Below are 22,370 nucleotides of genomic sequence, written 5' to 3' on the forward strand. Positions count from 1 at the left end.
CATGAAGTTTTTTTCATACGTTGCTCCTCTAGTAGTTTATATGGGAATTGATGTCATCAGTTTGTAATCTACGAAGCATACTGGGCTTACACAATGCCACGCAGTGTAGGTTTCTTCAGATTTATCTCTACTGTCAACGACTAGATTCGCGGACCTCGGGCGACTCGGATCTAGTACCGAAATCAGCATTAGTTTGGAGGAGAGCGAGTAAAGGCGCTTTAACCTAGGCTTAATGAGCCAGGGCAAGGTGTAAATACCTCTGTCCCATCCCAAAGGACTAAAGGAGTGACATTAACCTTCTTAGCAAAGTCACTCCCAACGTTTCATTCTAACCCCCTATAAACTGAAACGGTCGGTACGGTTGTCCTCGTTTCTTCCTCATTCATGTTTCAAAATGATTCGTTCGTTGAATTTTTCATTAAATGAATAATTCAACTCTGCACAAAGGGCCTGGCCGTATTTATATTTGTGACATTTTATAATATGCTTCAAATATTAATGTTGATAAGAAAGACAATAAAGAATAACTGCAGTTTTCCAGGATGCTTTTCAATACTGGCTGCGTAAAGGTTGGAATAGAATAGAATAGAATAGAACTAGAGGGAGTAAAGTGTGAATGTATCCACACACATATAAAAAACTACCTAAAATTGAGTTCTTTCGACTTAATCTTAGGGTATCGTTCAATAAGCTAATTTTAGATGAACCGCGTTGAAGGTAGTTCTCATTAGACCTCGGCAAAAAGCAAACTCATTACCAGGCTTTTTATGCTGATCCTTGGGTTAAGTATACTCCAATTTTTACACAATTTTGCGTATACCTCAAACAACTCAAAAGTATCATGAGTCGAATCTCTCGTTTTGTTTTTGACAACACTAATAAGTGCAAATAAAATGCAGAACTCAAAAGTACCAAAATTTTCGCAAAAAGAGCATGTTCTTCGGGTTTTTTTTTAATTTTCCTGTGCATGTATTCCCTAGCTGAAACATGTGGTTTCGCTCTAGTATATTGTAACCCATTACTTTGCAATGTGTCAATAGAATGTTTGAAAATGTCCTATTCTCAGCACGTGCGAGAAAGAAAGGCATCATATAACATTATATTAGAATATCTTTTGGCACAGAGTCGGATCCATTCGCAGTCTTTTGCAATGTTTGCAATGAAATGCTTTTATTTTCAACTTCGCAGTCTTTTGCAAATGAAATGCCTTCATTTTCAACTATACATCTGAGGATTTTAGGATACATAAGATGATGCTGGCATTTTTTACTGAATTCATTGCTTCCATTGCTGATATATCATTTGTGAGTAGACGGCGCCGGTGGTTGAGTGGTAAGCGTGACCACCACTCATTCCAGTTGGCCTGGGTTCAATTCCAGCCGGCGTCGTTGAGATTTTTCTGAGGTGAAAAAATCTGTGGTCACGTCTTCCTTCGGAAGGGAAGTAAAGCCGTTGGTCCCCAGTCCATGAAATTGGTGGATCGATATCTAGTGCAGGTAGTGGAATCACCTCTCTGGCGTCGGTAAAGAAGAAGTATATCCAACTTCTATACTCTACTAACAAAAATATCCTACGGCCTCTAGCAAAAGCAAGTATCGGACTAACCAATTCCTTCCCTTTCCTTCCGCGATCTATGTTCGGGCCTGGCCGGCGCACAGTGGCTGGAGACTGGCCAAAACCTCAAAAATTTATTTTTGAAATATTGATATTTTATATTTTTCCTAAATTTCTCATGTATTTAATGATGTATATTCAAAATTTTATGATCATTGGATAAGAACACGATTTTTAACATGAGTTTAAACGTAGCAAAGTACGGACTTTTTAATGATTTTCATTTTCGAAACCACCATTGCTCTGTTCACTTCAAATGCATGTTGCTCTTTTGATTTTGGTCCGATTTTAGCACAACTAGTTTCATTGTGTAGAGGAACGAAAGAATTTGGTTAGTGAATAAAATACATTCGGTAAATTTACTTGGTGACAGACAGAGAAAATAGGCAGAGAGACGAATAGTTTCGTCAGAATTTAGTCACATCGTGGTTGTAAGGTGTCATCTAGGTTATATGTATTATTAAAAACAAGCTTTGGAATTATTTCATCTCTTTGATTCGAAATCCACATCATTTGTAAAACAAATCAAACGATCGCCATACGGTTTTTAAAAATATAATAGGAGTCATTTAAAGTTGGAGTTGCCACCTCCGGCAAGGCTTTTACCTGGAGATTTTTGCTGACCTGGGATAGGCTTGTACGTACACGAGTGTACGTTTAAACCAGACCTACCTGCTGAATTAGAGTGAGACAAGTATAAACTCTTGTCATTTTGTAACTTGTCAAGGTATCAATTACCAAAATTACGCACATGCACCGTTTAGTGCTTTGTTTTGGCAAAGCATATTGCACACTACCGTTCTAAGCTTTTCTCATTAAGCTATCAATTTTTTGCGTTTGTACACCATTTTATCGATTTATATACGTAGGAAATTTCAACTTCCCGGCTAACGCCAAAAAAATTCGAAAGCCCCGACCACTCTCTCTGTGGAGGATAAGCCGAACAAAGATTGCTCCTATGCCACAACTAACAGCAGAAGTAGAGTAAAGCAGACAGTAGAAGGGCAACGGAATTTTGGCTGGGCGCAAATTCGGTTATTTATCATCACAGTCGCTAGGGAGGTTCCAACAAGGGAACGAATCTTTTCTCTCTGGTCAATAGTTAATGACCGCTGCAGGTGCAGCCAACATTTACAGCAGAAGAACTCGTTTAGAACATGCAATTTCAGTTAAAATATTCATCGTCTCACTAGACCCGGAGAAATTGGTATAAAACCCGGAGGCCCGTACATCGACTCCAAAAACCGGAGTCCGGGTCAAGCCGGAGGAGTGGTAACCCTATTTAAAGTGCTGCCTGTGGGAACGATTGCCAAATTGCCAGTGTTGAAATCATAATAAAGGGAGTGTTGCCGTTTAGATTGATTTTCACTATTCGTCTCTCTCCCTATTTATTAATCGGAATTATCGGATCGGACTCGCAACTGTTTCAACTTAGCAATTTTAAATATATTAAGCAAAACAAATAATTTAAAATAGTTTTTGGAAACGACCATTAAATCACAGACTAAAAGACACAACACTCGAAATCAATTCTTCGCCCACTCTAACAGTCGCTTTAAATACACAAACTTTATATCACAGACTTGCGGAGAGAAAAGCAGTGAACCGAACAACCATGAATGTAAACTGGCATCACGGAAACTCACATAAGCTTTGCAAGGGCTTCCTCTTCCTAGTAAAGTTCAGCCGAAAATGAACTGGAATTCTGGCTGGATCCAGATTCTAACTAGAATCGGTTCTGTCACTGGAGCCGGAATACAAACTGGAACCAGCCAGAATACCGGTTCATTTCCGGCTGAGCTTAACTGGGTTACACTTCCCTTCTCTAAACCATCAGGCTCGCTTGGTTGCACTTTTTGACACTTCGCTAGTCAATGTATAAAGTGTCTGTAGCTTTAAATAAATTTTTAGTTAGGACTGTGGTCACGTATGCGATTATGGCGCTACTGGTATATGCGTAAGTTTACGAAGGATAGACCATAAATTGTTCCCGAAACTGAGGGATAACCCACTTCCAAATGGGTGGTTGGGACTGTGTATAAAAGGTGGAGCTAGTGTGCTGAAAAAAAAACGAGTAGGCCGATATTTTTTAAGGAATTTCCTCATTGTGTTATGTTGTCTGTAATTGAATCTGAAGAATACCTTGCACGCAGCGCACTTGGGTTCGAGTCCCGACCCCGCACATAGGGTTAAAAAAATTTCACAAGAGATTTTTCTAACCAGAAGAGGCGAATGACCTTAAGGTTAAAACCTTTATAATCAAAATAATAAAATCTGAAAAAGAGACATGAAACAGTTTTGAAACGACATTTTTCTGTTCGTATTAGCTATTTCAAGTTTTTTTTCCGAAATCCAAAATCTTGAAGGAAAATGTACGAATCGCTGCCAAGGACTGGCACTGCAATTTTATTTTTTTGCGATTTATAAGTTTTCGTGTTCAAAACTAGAACTATAGCCTCATAGCGTTACGTATTCTATCTCGATTGGGTTGGAACTAAAAATTTAATCCAAGCGAGTTAAGGGTGCTTTGCGAAGAACTGAAATTACTACAACTCTTAAGGTTGGTTTTGAAAATATTTTCATATGAGTTTTTCACTGAAATCAATTTTTATTACCAGTTTTGAAGGAAGAAAAACCTTTTCATCTAACCAAGCTGTCTTTTGTGATAGAACCGCTCTACTGAAAGAAGTCGATATTAGGCATTTTATCAACACAAACTCTGCCAAGTTAGTTTTGCTCCAGTACCCTATCTTCACAACCTGTTTCTTTACGGCATATTACCCTCATTCTCTATTAAGTAATTTGAAGCTAACTGAATTTCGTTAGAATAGAATTGGAAAGGAAATATCACTATTTATTGCATTAAATAAAAAAGAATAATGAAAAGAGAAAAACCAATCTTCCAAAATCGGTTTCATTCGCCCTACCGCTATACACATAATTATCCCATGTGTATAGGGAATCCCTTCCAAGTACGCAAACGAAATGGAACAATTGCAGGTTTTTCAACATAAACGTAAACTGAGAAACAAAAATATGCATAGTTAGCATACTTCTCGACAAACATATGATTACGGCTTAAAAGCCAACTGTCAAAATTCTCTTTGAAAGGAAATTCCGGACAACTCGTTACAGGTCGAACACAGTTCACAGCGATTAATGAAAGAGAAAACTTTTCTCTTTTGTTTACTACCACCCTAATAAAAAATATTATACACGAACTTTAACCCATATAGTCCAACGATTCCACATATTGTTTGGATTATGCCCTGAACAGGTCGTTAGGCTCTTGGATGATAAGATGTTTATTAGGGCACCATCTGTGATTGGCGAGTAACGGTTTGACCGGAATTTTCTTTCAAAAGGAATTTTGACAGCTGGCTTTTAAGCCGTAATCATATGTTTGTTGAGACTTTCTATTCCCGTCTCATTTATTCTGCTGTGATGCATTTTCTAGCATATACTTCTAGTATGCATTCAATGAGTGGATAGACCGAATATGTCCAATGCATACAATTTACGGCAGAAGAAACGAGAGGCAGATAGAAAAGTATGCTATCGATGCATAAATAAAATTCTGCATGTACCTAATTGCGTCGATTTTAGCCTATACCGCCGCTATATACTACCCTGTACATATGGAACAACTATGCGTGGAGCGGCAGTATATTGATTTGGTGGGTGAGGAGAGGATGCATTCATATTGGCCTATTTTAATTGATTTTTCGAACAAAATATCTAATATTCTACTTGAATTCGTTTTAGTAGTCAACTGTTCGAAATGTTTGTGCAACGATGCATGATAATAAATAGTGTAGTTCTAACTTATTACATACAATTCGTATATATTAATTGTTCGATTCTTTTCATATAAAGCGTGAAGTCCGGGGTTTCTTCAGTACGAAAACTAAAAACTTCGAATCCTGCAAAAACTAACTAATTTCACAGTTCAGTTTGTATGTCACTAACAAAACGAGTTCCCCTATATACAACGTAAAATCTAATCTACCTATGACTAAGTGCAAAACCGAACTAAACCTAACGATATTTGGGCTGTCCTATGTCACTTGAGGTCTGCACAAACCGGGGTGTCTACCCTGGCTCGTGCACAATCGACTAACATATAAATCTACGCATATACAAACCTAGTCCGTCCGTTTCAGAACAGATTGAGCCAAAAACGAATCCTGTTGCTAGCACCAGTCTAAATTCGCCAGACTTCATCGTCCATCGTGCGGTGAGCCGAAAGTGGTTCCCCGCTGCATCCACCAGCAGCGGCGGACTCACCGGATCGACCGAATTCCGGTCAGGTGGTATTGCCGATTGTAGAAATTGACGACGAGCTTACACTCTTTGGTCCACTACTATTGCTGCTGCTACTACCGTTGCTTACACTCCCGGTACTGGTGACCGTGGCCGTGGTACCACCCGGCAGAGATCCACCACCGCTGTAAAAACTTCGTGTCGGAGAGCGGACACTATTCGCCGGGTTGTAAAATTTGAGCAGTTCCACTACGGTGATTGCAACCTGGACGATGCCGCGGCCTTCCAGGACGTCAGCGGCACAACAGAGAAGGTTCTGAAATTGAAAGCGATTCGGGCAAGGCAAAAAAAAAACATATCGGTCAATAGGTGGTTAGAGAATGCGGGAGAGGTATGGTAGAATAAAAAGAGACAACCGTGATGGTTGTATGTCGTTTTCAACTAATTTATTAATTTTGTTTCGATAAGCTTTTTTTTTTCAATTTAAAGATTAATGAAGCACTTCAAAAATGCAGAAGGATGCTTTATATGTTCATAATTTTGTTGCTTTTTATTTGCCAGAACTTTGTTTAGTATTTTATATGATAGTTAGTTCCCAAAACGATAGTAAAATATAATGATTTTAAACTTATGAGTTTATTTACTGAAATTTGGCTGCGCAAACGATTATAATACCTATGGTTTGAAATAATATAAAATGAGATGGTGATCTCTCATACGTACGCTTTCTCTACCTAAAACTTTTCATAGTAGTACATTTTCACAGAACTGAAACTATTGCTTTGAAAGAACTAAAATAACAAATGACGAAGTGATGTTTCAATGCTTTAACGGATTTTAATCGAGCCATTAACCTGTGATCGGGAATTCCTACTATCACAGAAGAGAGAAGCTCGACGGTTAGGAGTCGTTCTAAATAGCGTCTGACCCGGAGTGGGTGACTATGGAAGAAATGCGGTTCTTCGTCAGTTATACCCAAGATGATAATGAGTTGTTCTATAGATTTTCTAGGAAATTTCTGAATAGTACTACTTGCTGATTGCAGCCGTGTGAACATCATTTAGATAATATCTTGATCGTCCATGGGAAAACTAGTGCGGAACGCGACAGACAAAGTCGTCCTGCATGGGCTGCGCCTAATGCGGATCAGAATCGCTGTTCTAGCCCTAACAAATTTCACAAAAGGAATAATTATGAATAAGGCCGATAAAACAAATCGTACTCGGTTGGTCTAAACAGGATCGAGTGTTGATAACAAGGTAGTGCGTATTTCTGGGCAAAGATTCAACTGGTTTCTAAAAACAGCAAAGAGCTCAGTGAAGTTAGACTGAAAAGTAAGGTCGGTTGGCGGCCGGATTAGTTTGGTCGTTACAAAGCCCAAACGAAACATCTACCTACGCGTTCAAATATGAACAGATCGTTCGTTTTGTAAATAAATAGTGAAACATGTTCAGATTTGGAGAAAAAAATCCATAGCTTTTCCATCCAGCCAATAGCTTCCCAAAGAGCTGTGGGAGATCCTTCAGATCGATTTTGTGTGTGATTCAGGAATTCTACTAAGCGTCACGTGGAGACTTCCTTTGATGATCCAAAGCGAACACGGACTCCCGTTCCACACTGACACACCAACAGACAGTTCTTACCTCAAACAAAATCAATCCAACTCTACTGAATACCTCAGTACATACATACAATCACGAAGGCTCGTGACTCATAGCTTTACGAAAAGCACTAGACTTTTATCGGATTCGTCCAACTATGGCCCGTCTACCACAACTATATTCTAACAAATCATTGTTGGAAGGTATTTTCTATACAGAGTAGTATCAGGCTGTGTCTATTCTCCCGATACACAAATACTGCAACTGAGCAAATTTTTAATAACATAAAGAATACAGACAAATAATAAATTAAAGAATAACAGTACATTCCAAGGATTTTCCCATCGTTCGTGTTCCGCATTGTGTACCAATCACAAACGTCAGAGAAACAACTCCACACCTAAACCCTAGGTGTCGAACCGTGAACACATATCGGGACCGTCGATTTTAGGAAGAGGTAACCAGAGATTTTTCACCTCTGACAATCACAACAATCTCGTAAGAATTGAATCCAGATCCCCTGTGATGAACAAAAACCCTTACATTTTTTTCTCGACCGGCTTCGAACTAGATGTTGCACGATGTCCGACTGATTACGTAAGTGACGCACACATTCATACTACGTGCAGTACTTGTCAAGAATAGTTAAAAGATTCACTGAATTCTCAGTTGTGTCAAGTGAAAAAGAGCGACGATATAGCCACATCGTACTCAATCAAGAGCGTTTGTTCAGCATTGGCTATGTATATAGATTCAAATATGTTCAGATGTGTGACCTTCCTTACACTTTTCACGAGTTTCGCACTATCTTAGTCTCGACAGACCGACAGCCGCGCCATTCCACTATCCTAGTAAGGATGGGTGACATTTCCCCGAAACGGCGAATAGGCTAATGCCGGTAAAACTTTGGGAGATCTCCAAGTTCGTTCGAAGCCCGGCACCTTAGCCGGTGGAAATAAGCTCAACTGAACGTTCCTGACTAGCGCCGATCCGACTCTGAACGCGGTACCCCATGAAGAACCAGGTCAACCCTCGCATGCGACATCACGGGCGTAAATAGCGGCTTGGAATTGGGACCCAAAAAACATGGAAACGACAACAAAAATATAAAAAAATGAAACGAAGCAAGTGTGGTGAACCCATGTTCGCCAAAGGTGTGCTAGCGAGGTCGCCGACCCAACAAAACGATCAAGTGCAACAGCAAACTTTGTCTCGATAATGAGACCATACCGAGCACGAGTTTCAGGTGCGCACACGGAAACCATGCATCACCTAAGAAGACCAGCAGTCTGAGTTGCCTAAAGTGATGAAGCTAGGGCAACAAAATCGCATAACTCTGTGAATTCGTGTAAACCAAGAGCAACGTGCACAGACAGTTCAGGGATCTAGTAATTAGCATCAAATCCATCGTAGCAGCAGCCGAATGCGAACAGTAGGCGTTACTGGAGAGAACTGAAAACGCCTAAAAGGCACTGAAAACCACGGAGATAGCAAAAGCAGAAGCCTATGAGACGCCGTTCTGTGAAAAGATTAAGGGAAACACCAGGAGAGGAGGAGAAACCGAAAAAGCCCAAGAAGGTCGGTGAAAGACAGCGAAATAACCGAAAAATGGAGAGTGAACCCGAGCAAATACTCATGGGTTCAAACACCACATAGCCCCTTCAAAAGACCTTAAACATGGTCCGTGACAAAATTCACAACCATCAAGACACCATAAAATGGTCTCAATAACCCATAAATACACCAACATATGGTATCTTATATGGGATCTACCGGACCATGATGATGGTGTTTTCATGGTCTGAACCCATTTCAAACACCCATGTCAAACCCCATGACCAAGGGGGTATTATGGGCTTTTCATTTGCTCGGGAATGGCGACCCGTAGAAGAGAGAAGGAAAAAACAGACTTTAGGCCGTGCCAGAGGAGGGAGACGCTCTAGACGTCAAAGCAAACGACGGTGTGACGTACGCTGCGATCCTCAAAAGGGTGAGAGAATATCCCAAGCTGAAGGAGCTGGGAGAGAACGTAGTAAGAACCAGGTGCACTCAGAAAGGCGAGATGCTGTTTAGGTTGAAGAAAGATCCCTTGATCAAGAGCTCGACCTATCGGTAACTCGTGGTAGAAGCAATGGGAGGAGAAGCGAACATGAGAAAGTTGGTTCAGACAGCAGTGGTCGAGTGCAGGAATCTGGACGAGATCACAACGGAAGACGAAGTGAGGAGCGCGCTAAGGCGTACAGTGGCACACAGTCGCATCAGCAATACGCTTAACGTCAACCGAAACCAACCAGCTTATGTCGATACAGTAAAATCAAAATCGGATGGTCGGTGTGCTCGTTACCATTGATCCCTAGGGCCACTAAACAAATGGAGAGGTGTTTCAGATGCCTGGCTTTCGGCCATCAGGCAAGAAACCGTGAAGGCCTGGACAGATCTGATATGTGCAAAAACTGTGGGGAGAAGGGAGCTACACACAAATGAGGGCGAAAAGGACCACATGATGGGAGGCTTCTGATACCCATGGTACAAAAAGGCGAAGACACGCCAATGATGATGGAGATAATCCAACTTAACCTCAATCATTGCGACATTGCACAGAAACTGTTGTGGCAGTCAACAACAGAAACGAAGTCCTACGTTGCAATTATTGTAGAACCGTATTGTGTACCTCCCGATAACGGTAACTGGGTGGTGGATAGTACAAGGATGGCGGCAATCCAAGTAATGGGCGGTTTACTTGTCCAAGCGGTGGTGGAGAGCAAACACGAAGGCTTCGCGATCGCCAGAATCAACGGCGTATCCGTATGGAGCTGTTATGCTCCCACACGGTGGACACCTGAGCAGTACAATCGGATGCTGGACGCGCTAACCGATTCGGTAGTCGGGCGAACACCGATTGTTATAGGAGGAGCTTTTAACACTTGGGCCGTGGAGTGGGGTAGCAGACATACTAACAAAAGAGGCGAAGCTAGATGTGAAGCTGTGGTGCACATTCCGTAAAGACGAGCGGGGATCCACCATCGACGTAACATTCTGCAGCGCGTCGCTGATGGATAACATGAATTAGCAAACTAATGAGCAGTACACACATAGCGACTACCAGGCGATTCACTAAACCATTGGTCGAAAGTGGAAAATAAAGGGCTTCGGCTAGGGCCTCTTTGTAGAAGCACTTTGTGCTGACAGCCTCGCTCCAATTTCGAATGCCGATGAGCTGTCGGAAACATTTGCGGAGCCAAGGAACTGGCATATTGGTGGAGCGAACCGCTCAGCATCCTCTGTGCTGCTTGCCTGCCTGCGTGAAAGCCAGAAGACGCGTGAGCAAGATCTGAGGCAGTCAGAGAACTCGAGATAGTGCTTAGGGAGTCCACCTGCTACAAGGAGCTGTGCAGAGCAGTAGACGCTTGGGGCAACGCTTGCCGTGTCGTGATGACCAAGATCAAGGATCCAACGACACCAGCTAAAATTTGCGCTGACAAATTGAAAATTATCGTGGAGAGGCTTCCCGCAACACGACCTCACCACATAGCCATCTAGACCGTACGTTGATGGAGACGGCGGAAATGCTGGAGACAGATTGGCCAATGACCCTATGCGGTTAAAGCTCAATAAATAAATAAATAAATAATAATAATAATAATGCAGGTGACAATCGAGCTCATAGCAGCGACAAAAAGAAGAAAGCTCCCGATCCGGACGGTATCCCCAACTGAAGACAGCGATCCTTTCGTTTCCGGACATATTTTGGATAGTCCTACAGAAATGCCTGGACAAAGGCTACTTCCCGGCCAGATGAGATCCAGAAGCTGGTGTTGCTGCCAAAACCAGCGAAGTCACCGATCCAGCTTCGTATTGGCCTATATGCCTGCTGGATACTCTTGGTAAACTTCTAGGAAGGGTCATCCTCAACAGGCTGACGAACTACGCTAATAGTGAGAACAGACTATCGCAAAAGCAGTTCGGATTCCGGAAAGGAATCTCGACGGTGGACGCCACCCGCACAGTTATCGCGAGCGCAGAGAAAGCATTGAAACAAAAGAAGTGGGGTAATCGCTACTACGCCGTGGTAACGATTGACGTGAAGTACGTGTTCAACAGCGCCAATTGGGTGGCTATCGCCGTAGCGCTGCACAGAATGCAGGTCCCTGACTATTTATGCAAGGTTCTGAAAAGTTACTTTCAGAACCTAGTACTGGTGTACAAGACGAACATGGGGCAGCGAACGATTAGGGTCATGGCGGGAGTACATCGGGGCTCCATACTTGGCTCTAGAATGTAACGGAGTGTTAACACTGGAACTGCCCAGGGAAGTTGAGATCGAAGGCTTTGCAGACGACGTTAACGACGATAACCGGTGAGACCCTTGAGGACATAGAGATGTTGACGGCAGAGACAATAGGCATCTTGGAACTGGTCAGCAACCGAAAAAAATTCAGCGTGTCGTGATCAGTGTCGGCGGACAGTCAATTCTTTCGATGCGTGCGCTAAGTCACCTGGGTGTAATAGTCGACGATCGGTTAAAATACAACAACCATGTCGACTATGTATGTGAGAATGACAACTAATATCTCCTGGTTTGTGTCTCATTCTCAAAACTGAGGTGTGGCGTACCGGTCTGGGCTGCTGCGCTAAACTCAACGCGGAGTCGGACGAAGAACAATACCGTCGGAGGCGGTATACGTAATTGCCAGGATGATCCCCATCTGAATTACTCCAGCTGATGACGTGGAATGCTACCAGCGAAGGAATGCACGAAATGCAAGGAGACTGGTCAGAACGGACTCGTTGGCTAAGTGGCAGCAAGAGTGGTACAACGCGGAGAATGGAAGGTGGACCCACCGACTGATCCCAAATGTGCCAGTATAGGAAGCATGGAGAGGTAAACTTCCATTTGACGCAGTTTTTGTCCGGGAACGGATGTTTCCGGAAGTACCTACCTGCATCGGTTTGGACATGTTTCGGTCACCCCTCTGCCCGAAGTATGTGAACGTACAAGAGGCATCGGAACATGTGGTCTTCGAATGCCCTAGGTTCGAAGTAGTTCAATGTCCTACGATCTGGATCGTAGTCTGTGTCGATCTGGCATGCTGTCAAAACACAGTGGTTACGAGTGTACTCTCCGAGCTGCAGAGAAAGCGCAGTGAAACCAAAAACCGGGTTTCGGGAGAAATTCGGCCGCCGGGAAACTCTCCGCCGGTGTAGGCTAGGTCCACCGCCGGGAACCAGTGGAGTAGTACACGACGTAGCACCGGGTTCGGATCGTCGGCGCTCCAGTGAACCGGATGTCAGGCTTCACCGGAATCGCCGGACAGATCTCGATACCCTAACGGATAGCTCATGAGTAGGCTAGATCCACCGCCGGGGATTGGAGCGAGAAGATCGCGTCAAATAACTAGCAGTGAGTTGTTGGGGCGCCAGTGAACCGGAAGCTACACACTCCACCCGGAATCGCTGGACAGACATCAGTGTCTGGCCCGTTGAGTAGGCAAGGTCCACCGCCGGGTTCAGCACCGATCGAGTAGGGACAAAGTGGGGAGCTAATAGGCTCACCGAAACTAACATCAGTATCGGGAGAAACCTACTATCGGGGAATTCACAGTATGATAGATTCTCCGCCGTGGACTATCCGACTTACTCGTGACAAAAATGGGAGCTAATTGGTTCACGAAACAGACATGGGGACAGAGAGAAATTCCGCGGCCAGGAAACTCTCAGTCCGGATAATATCCGAGAAGATCTCGATTAAGCTGGGAGCTAAATGGCTCAAGGAAGCAGGTATCGATGTCAGGCGAAATTCTTCCGTTTGGAAATTCTCAGTCAGAGTAAGGTGAGTTCAGCGCCGGGGACTATCCGAGTAGGCCGTGATAAGACAGGGAACTGAATGACACATGGAAACAGGAGCTAAATGGCTCTTGGAATCAGCTACTAAACAACTCACTGAGACGAAAGTTAAATGATGACGTACGAAAAGCAAGAGATGAGTCGAGAGTTAAATCAAAGCTCAAAGATTGAGCCATTTCATGGACAAAGTGAGACTCCGAGAAATCCCACAACATGAATTTCGACTGTTCACTAAAACTATATAATCTAACCTTATATTATGTTATGGAAAGTTTTTCATACTATGAAAGTGCCTTTCTTTCGTTTAAATTGCAGATGGATAGTTCTAATTTTATCAAGCTATAATTTTTGTCATTATTTTAATAAATACTGGAATGCCTTAAAATATTTTTTCGACTGAAAGCAACCTTAGTGTTGAATGCTTTAGTGTAAAATCAAAATTGCAGAAACGATCTTGTTTAAGGCAATACCTTATTCTTTATTTTTATATTTCTTTTAAAACTCTATGTAACATATATAGCTCCCGCATATATGTACTCTAATTCTATCAGATTGGCCCGAATGACGTTCGTTCGAAAACCATTTACCCAAAAGACATTCACACGAGTGGCATTCGAATGCCAATCGCCCGAATCCCATTCACCCGAAAAATATCGAAATGAAAATACAATGCGGGAAATTTTAAATTAACTGAAATAAATTTTTTATTTGATTTTCATTTAGCCGGGCAATGGAGTGGATCATCAGATTGCTTTTGAGGACTATTTGGTATACAGATTCAAAGAACTGCTCATGTTTGAAAGAAGATTCACTTTTATGTTTGAGTAAAACGGACAAAAGAGTGGATCAACAGTTTCCATGCGAACTTGTTTGGCACACAGATTCAAAGAACTGTTCCTATTTGAAAGAAAGAATCAACTTCGAGGTTTGAATCAACCGGGCAAACGGTTCAACAGTTTTCTGCGAGGGCAATTTGGTATACAGATTCAAAGAACTGCTCATGTTTGAAAGAAGAATCAACCCTGATATTTAAGTAAACTAGGAAAATGAGTGGATCTACAGTTTCCTTGCGAACTTATTTGGCATGCAAATTCAAAGAGCTGCTCATATTTGAAAGAAGGAATAAACCCATAAGAGTGAGTAAACCTGGCAAACGAGTGAATCTACAGTTTGCTTGCGAACTTATTTGACATACAGATTCAAAGAGTTGTTCTTATTTGAAAGAAGGAATTAACCCCTAAGTGTGAGTAAACCGAGCCAACGTGTGAATCTACAGTTTCCTTGCGAACTTAGTTGGCATACAGATTAAAAGAGCTGCTCATGCTTGAACGAAGGAATCAACCTTTATGTTTGAGTAAACCCGGCAAACGAGTGTATCACCAGTTTACTTGAGAGGGCTATTTGGTAAACGAATTCATAGAAATACTCATCAACGATGTAATGCGCCTCAGAGAAAATAAAGAGAAGAATAAAAAACGCTCTTTGCACTTTTCATGCGAACCACCGCTCTTCTCTTTCACAATATACCTCTTCACTCCGATGTGTGTTACTCCCATACATGCATTCTACTCCTACTACTAATTGTAGTTTGATTCGCCTTTCTACCTGCTTGCCAGTGGGGGAAGGAACAAAAAAGTGGCTCTTCACGGTGACTCCTTGGACGAAATTGTGCAGCTCTTAGTGCACAGATCTGGGAAATCACAGCAACCCAATCAACACCCAGAGTCGGTGACGGGAATGATGCGGAATACATCAATGATTATGACGACGGTATGCTCAAAACTGCTTTCTGGGCATCAAACTTCTGTTGAGATTTAACTGGCAGTAGTTTAAGTAATGTAGATGATGACGATGACGGTCCCACGTGGTTTTCGAACCCGTAATGGCGGCGTTGATACCCTGTCAAAAAGGGCAAATTGCTGGCTAACCGGGGGCTATTTGCCATCTCGGATGCGCTAATTGCCCTTCAATTTGCCAGCAAATTGCTGGCAATTAGGGGGCTATTTCAAATGCAACATTTGGGCGATTTGCCGATGTCATTTTTTGCCGCTCTACCCACCCTTAAATCGCCCCCAAATCGCCCAGGGAACGCGCCATTTAATCGCCCTTATTGGCCTAATATGAAAATTACAAATATTACTTATTTTCGGGTTCATTATATACTCACATAAACATATCACTACACTAGGTAATCACCACTAAACTATAGGAAGAATCAATGGTGAAAGTGGCATTGCACACCAAAACTTACCACAACCTGACTTTTATTAAGAGTTTAGGTCAGATATCTTCTTCCACTATATTTACACACGATTCCACAATTTCCCACATTCGTTAGCTAAATGAAGTGCACTAGACAAACAAAATACAAGCGAGAACACGCCAATCGTTTAAAAAAACTATTTTTAGGCTTAAGCCAAACATGAGCCGCCATGTTTGAAAAACGCAAAAACAACCAAGTCCTTTTCAGCCGCCAGAAAATTTGTCTAAGTGTTGAAATTGCCTTTAAATCGCATTCACAAATTGCATTTGTTCGTAGGGGCAATTAGCACAGGCGAGTTGAGTTAAACGTCAAACTGTTTAAATCGCCTGACCATGTTCGTCCGCGTTTTTTTTACCGGGTATAGAACATGATGAAGATGGACGCATGGTGATGTTTGATTTTTTATGGCACTGATATGAGCAACATGGCTCCTTAGATAATTCTTCGTTTGTAAAACCTCTAAAAATCGATTCACTATCCGAGATTTTATGAACTGATCAAAGCAACGAAATTTGAGAAAACGGCTGCTTGCTTGTTGAACTTTAGTAGTTATTTTAGTTTTCTTTTGATGGAATTTTAACAATAGTAAATGGTCTTATAAGCATAGGGTTACCTTCCGTTGGATTTGATTTTATATTATGCTTGCGTGAATACAGTATTCGAGTTAATGACATTCGGGCAAGTGGTCTATTCGGGTTTGGGGCATTCGGGTAAATGGTCCATTCGGGTAAATAGCTTTCGGGCGAACGTTATTCAGGTTAATGATTTTCGGGCGAATGTTATAGAACCATGTATCCTACTTCACTGAAGATAGTAAACTCTAACTAGAACGAAAAAAAGTTAATTTTCAGATCTTGATAAAATTAGAACCCTAGTTATTGTTTGAACTGAACTTCTCAAATTAATAAACACCCCGAAAGACATGAAAAGGCTAACTTGTACATATGACCATTTGTGGTAGATTAGTACAACGTTGACCTTTTGTACTGCTCCCCTGAATACATGAAAATAATCGCTGACACTCCCTGTTGCTCTGTTCGTTGAAAGAGAAAGGTCATATAGCGCTTGAACGAAGACTCTCGCGTTCAATATTCGGTAACGGAATAGAAAATGTTGAAAGGCTGACTGCAGTAGTATAAACCGCGAAACCAGCTGGAGAGAAATTCATCTGAGAAGGTGGAAGTCAACTTCGAAAATTTTGACGAAAATTATTTTTCGCATTGAATTGAAACAAACTCAAATAAGCTTGTCGAAATTTCAGCTTCTGCTTTCTAAATAAAAAATAACTCATCAAACATATTACCTGTGTCAACTTTACAACCTAAACTGCCGCTAGAAGCATAACTGCCCCATGTGCTATGGGAATCCCTATACACATGGGACAATTATGCTTCTAGCGGCAGTAAAGTGATCATTATTATCGGTAGTAAATTATCACAATCCTAGCTTGAAACATCTCTTGTCATAAAGTATTCATGTTTATATTCGTAACCGTGCAGTTATTTAATTCAGTAGCAATAAGATGCACTATCGCCTGTTCTACCTACCCTGGTGAAAGTGTCATTACCTCCGTATGGTATCTACCACCAGAAATTAAAACAATGTTTACTTTCAGTTTCTTTTCTGTTTAAAACAATATTTTTTAAGGGTGGCATTTTTTTCAATTGAAGCTTGCTAACTAGTTATTCAAAAAACTTGCTGGAGGAAACTTTTCCGGTATACTACAACAATTATTCCATTTCATATCAGTTCCTACAATGCTGCATTCGCTTCATCACTCACTGTTACAGTAAAACATTTTCTCTTTTTTTTTCGCTCGACTCCGTTTCGGTAGAAACCAATGCAGCCCAACAAACCTATTAAGCTCCTATTATTTATGTTTTTTTATTCTTGCACAAACCTAGTCTACGGAAAACTAGAAGCCTAGCGCAGCTCGTGTGTGTGTAAGAGTGGCTCAATATTTGTGTATAAAGTCCGAAAGATTCTGAAACCCGAACATTTTCAATTTTGGTCACACAATCATGAGCCACGCTAACGCTTATACATAAGTACTTAGATAAACAGTCCGGATGTTGTATCATTAGTGAATAAATATGTTTATTTTTATATATAATATAAATACCTAGTAGTTTAAGCCAATAGATACTCAGCAGATCTCTATAAAGTTTCGTTACAGAATATAATTTTGGAACTGTTGTTTTAGTTTTCACGTGCTATTGCAGCAGGGGACTATTCATAAAATATGTAACACATTTATGGAGAGGTGATACCACAAAATGTGACATTTTGTGACTTATGGGGAAGGGGGAGTTAGTCAGAACTTGGCTTAGCATGTTTTACTGAAGAACTATTTGTTAAATAGTAGCCGAAAGTGTTTTTCCGGTTACGTAATTTATTAATGGTCCCTAATGCAGCTAAAAAAGGAATGAATGTGGTTAAACTTGCGAATCATGCACATTATCTTTTCGCAATGAAATACATATGTAGTTGTATTAAAGCTACCATGGGTGAAAATTCGTTTTTTGGAGATCCTTTTGTGTTCTTGTTATTCATTGTAAAAGAAATACAAAAGAGATAAATAAACATATATAGCATTCTTATCATTAAAATAAAACATTCAAAAAAATGTAAAACAAACAAATCAAATCTTAATTTCTTTGAACTTTAAACGATTCGAGGTACGCTAAGCTTACGAAGTTGATTATTTACGGGAAATCAAATTCCGTGGCTGTTTTGTGAAATCGGATGACGCGTTGTCGTCGAACAGGAATGAATGAAAAGATTTTAGCACATAAAATAAATAAAACAGATTAAGTACATTAGCGTTGGACTGACTAGACCGAATTGGTAGTGAGATTTATAGATAGTAGATAACTTGTAAAATTTCGGTTCCTCTCAATGTTTCGTGATGCTGGAACTCTTGGAACTACTACAGTAAAAGCTTCTAGAAAACTAGTAAGATACACTGAGAGATAGTATACTGTGAGATAGTATTGGTGCAACGGCCAGTTGTTTTTATTGTTGAAAGTTTCGTTCGGTGAATGATAGTAAAATAGATCTCTCTATGTACTTTTATTACTCTATTGTTTTTCATTTTAAAATACAGTAGAATTCTTTTAATTCCACCGTTTTAGAAAAATCAACAGCACATCTATTTATTGATTCAATTTGCGTGTATGTGTGTGTGTGAATGTGTATGTGCTCTGCTCACAATAGTTTTGTAGTGTTCAGTTCAACAATGTTAATGGTTTACATGTACGAGATTCTACGATGTGACGGACCTTACTCCTACTAACACTGCTCCCCCATCGTTATACGAGTCGGGAACTCAGTGCTTTTTCTTTTGAACCAGTTCACGAAAATAAGGCAACTGCTTTGCTTAACTTGGTTTAAGACATTCTGTGTGACCGATCGATCCGCTAGCGAGTGTGGTTATCCAATGTGTACGAGATTGTGGTATTTGCTTTTCGGTACGTTGTTTGCGTTATAATGCTAGGTTTTTGGTATGTTCGTGTGTATTTTGTGATTGTTTGCGAAACTCTTCTTCGTTTCTAATCGATTGTTTACTGACACGAAATTTTGATTATATTGTTCTTCATTATTCTAGACTCTTATATACGTTGTTATCTTAGTTTCAGAAATTAAAATAAATATCAGATAAAATTACTTCTTCGATACGAGTAAAAAAGGAACCTAAACATAAAAAGGCATGAAACGAGCCAACTCACACTAAAGAATGAAAACAAACTTACACATTGCTACAAATAAAGCCTCTCGGAATGAATTTCATACAGGGAGTGAAATGATTTACTTTTCGAAATCGTCGGTGATTATGATTCGAATGTATGTTTATTATGATTCAAATTCGATTTCGCTGCAATGAAAATCGTTGGCCATACGGTTAGATTCAATCGAATTTCTTTCGAACATTTCCGTATTCTAGCAAATAATAACTAATAAAATTTTCTCGTAATTAGTCGAGAAAAGAGAAGGATCAGAAACTTTTAAAGAACTTTGGTCAACAGTAAAATTCGTCGATAGGAAATGATAGAGGATACCAACGATTTGAACGCAACTTATAGTCCTCCGGCTGTCGCGCCAGTATCTACATTTAGGCGACCAAAGCCTCGGTCGCCTAAATATAGAAATTCAGAACAATGCGCACTCAATACAACACGCGACTTCCGGGGGATTAACTATCATGTTTGAATCATTTAGCTTAACGATGCACAGTGAAAAACAAAGTACATAAAACGAGAAATAAATATCTCAAAACAAATTTTGTCGAGCCATCCTCACTTCAGGTAAAGATAACCGTGAATTATACAAAAAAATGGGCTAACGCAAAAAATAGACTCGATATTTGTTAGCTCTGTAAAGCGCATAAAATCATGGTTTTTCAGGCAATTGTTTTCGAGAAAAAAAAAATCAAAATGGTATTTTTCCGAATTTCGTGCCATTTAGAGATATTCAGTAATTTGGTTTTATATACTTTTTCCCGTCATGCGATATGATGATAATAAAGAAATGTTACTATGGAATGAACTTTTGATTTAAGCAGCCAATTGAATCACTTACCATTGATTGTCCAGTTCCGTCGGAACCAGCTACCTACACGATTTTAACAGTTCTTTTCCACTCGTAATGAAAGGAATGAAAAATCGTTTTACGGGGATGTTCTTTGTGCAAACACTTGACACCTAATCACACAACAGATTTGAATCTCAAAGTAAATCAGTTCATCACCTCTATTATTTGGAATACATGTGTTTTTCTTTAAACATTAAAATAAAACCTGCCGCTGTAATAAGTACGAAAAAATCATGAAAATTGATTGTATTGGAATAAAAAGGAAATCTTCTCTCTACGATTAAAAATAACAGAAAATATGAAAAAAACATCAAATAAAAAATAATAACAAATCTGCTACCGCTCCTAACGGTTCGGCAGTGGATATAAGTACAGGAAAATAACGGTAAACAGGAACGTGCCGAGACAGAGCACGGTCGAAATCGATGTATGTTCCGACTTCTTTCTGTTCGGCAGGCACTCCCTCTGTCCGCCGTCTCCTACATTGTCCTCAACGCTGACGCTGCGTTTCAGTGAACAATTGACAATCTTATCGCCCTGTCCGTTTGCATTGCTCTCGAAAAATTCAATCCGCTTGCTGACGATTTTGCTGCTCACTGCTGCCGCGTTATCATCCTCCGAGTTGATGTTGAAGTTCAGTATCACCCTCGGTTCCGGTCCCCCGGTCGAGATGTTCAGATCATTGATACCCTGGTTTGCGTTGGTTGGCGTAAATGCCGCTTCCTCGTCCAGTGAGTTCAAACTGCTTTCCGAATCATCGAAATCACCCTCCTGCCTACATCGAAACTTGCCGATATCACTATCATACTCGCACTCTTCAACGATTTCATTCAAACTGTTTCCCGCGTGATCATACTGCTGCTGTTGCAGCTGTCGTTTACCGTTAAAGCGAGTACTGGGAAACTTGCGCTTCCTTCTACCACCTTCGGTTGTGTTAAGATCCAACGAAGCAGGGACATTTCGTCCATCTCCTCCACCTCCTATCACAAGCGAAAGCTCATTTTCACTACTAACAGCCCTAAGTCTGGCCTGAACTTTACTAACGTCCTCCCGCTCTAACTCCTCCTGCTCGTCAAAATGGTACTCAAGCAGCATTTTAGCACGCACGGGAGAGGAAATGTTACACGAATTGTTTCGGTTAGATGTTTCAATGTTAGTGGCGGTGGTGGTGACACTTGAAAAGCCGTGGGAATGCATGGAAGCCCGATAGTTACCATTTGGCTCTTCATAACCAATGGGATGGTGCATGTAGGGCTGATTGTTCCCTTCGCAGTCTTCTTCTGTTGTTGTATTGGTGTTGGCTGCAGTAAGTGTGGTTGTGGATTTGTTAATGTTGCCAATGGGAGGCGGTGGAGGAGGAGAGGTTGGACGGTTCAAGCCATTAGACGGCAATGGATGCGGCATTAGTTCAGCTTGATTCAGTAGCGCCACCATAGTGCGGTACAGTGCCGATGGATTCGGTGGCCGGATTTGATCTATTTCCTGTTCGGATTGTTCACCGGGCTGCTGTTCCCAGCCCACTGCTGTCGATTCCGGTGCTGGCGGCGGTGGTGGTGGCGGCGGCGGTTCGGATGGTGGTACGATGTCCAGACAGGAGCATATCAACTCCTGCAACCAACACCAATAACAACAGGAGAGAGAGTTAGTTCCACATGGTCATTATCGTGTGACTAATTGCAGCGTAAAAGACGATCTAGCCTAAGTAGCGTTATAGAGTGATCGTGTATATATATAAAAATATATACAACAGAAGAATGTTCCTCATCAAGCTATGTACATATATAATTGAGAGGAATTACGGAAGATAAGAAGCCACCATCTAAAGTGTAACACAGATACGAGCTGAAGGTAAAAGTGATCCAATGGGTGATTATCGGGTAATCGTTTTGTTAGTTTAAGTGTTGTTAGTATTGTCCTTGTTGTGAACAACCTATGTACAGATCTACATAGTTTTTTCTACTAAATTTTTTCCCTAATCAATATTCGGTTACACAACTGAATTTTTTTTAAATTGAGTAGCACGCTTTGAATAGCGGTCGAAAAACCAAAACAAATTTGAAATTACATTTAAAACTAGAGAGAAAGAGCAACCGAAAAGTAATGTTTACCACATAACCGAAACAAACAGATATTATCTACACAGAAGAAATAAAGGAATTTAAACACAAAAACCATCACATCAATATATTTATACT

The 22,370-nt window shown here is 40.9% G+C and overlaps 1 protein-coding gene across 4 annotated transcripts in view; it reads right to left on the minus strand.

Annotated features, from left to right (window-relative positions):
* Positions 1–968: 968 nt before the first annotated feature.
* The window catches only part of LOC131678832 (leucine-rich repeat and calponin homology domain-containing protein), a 210,354-nt gene continuing 188,952 nt past the window's right edge, over positions 969–22,370 (minus strand). For 3 of the 4 annotated variants that reach the window (XM_058959203.1, XM_058959202.1, XM_058959204.1), the window contains one exon: positions 6,309–21,783. In XM_058959203.1, coding sequence (XP_058815186.1) covers positions 20,521–21,783 — 1,263 coding nt within the window. In that variant the 3' untranslated portion in view covers positions 6,309–20,520. Of the gene's footprint in view, positions 6,194–6,308; positions 21,784–22,370 lie in introns of those variants that run through there. The other variant, XM_058959205.1, reaches the window with a different exon arrangement.

This window comes from Topomyia yanbarensis, chromosome 2 (genome assembly GCF_030247195.1).
Source record: "Topomyia yanbarensis strain Yona2022 chromosome 2, ASM3024719v1, whole genome shotgun sequence".
Lineage (NCBI taxonomy): Eukaryota > Metazoa > Arthropoda > Insecta > Diptera > Culicidae > Topomyia > Topomyia yanbarensis.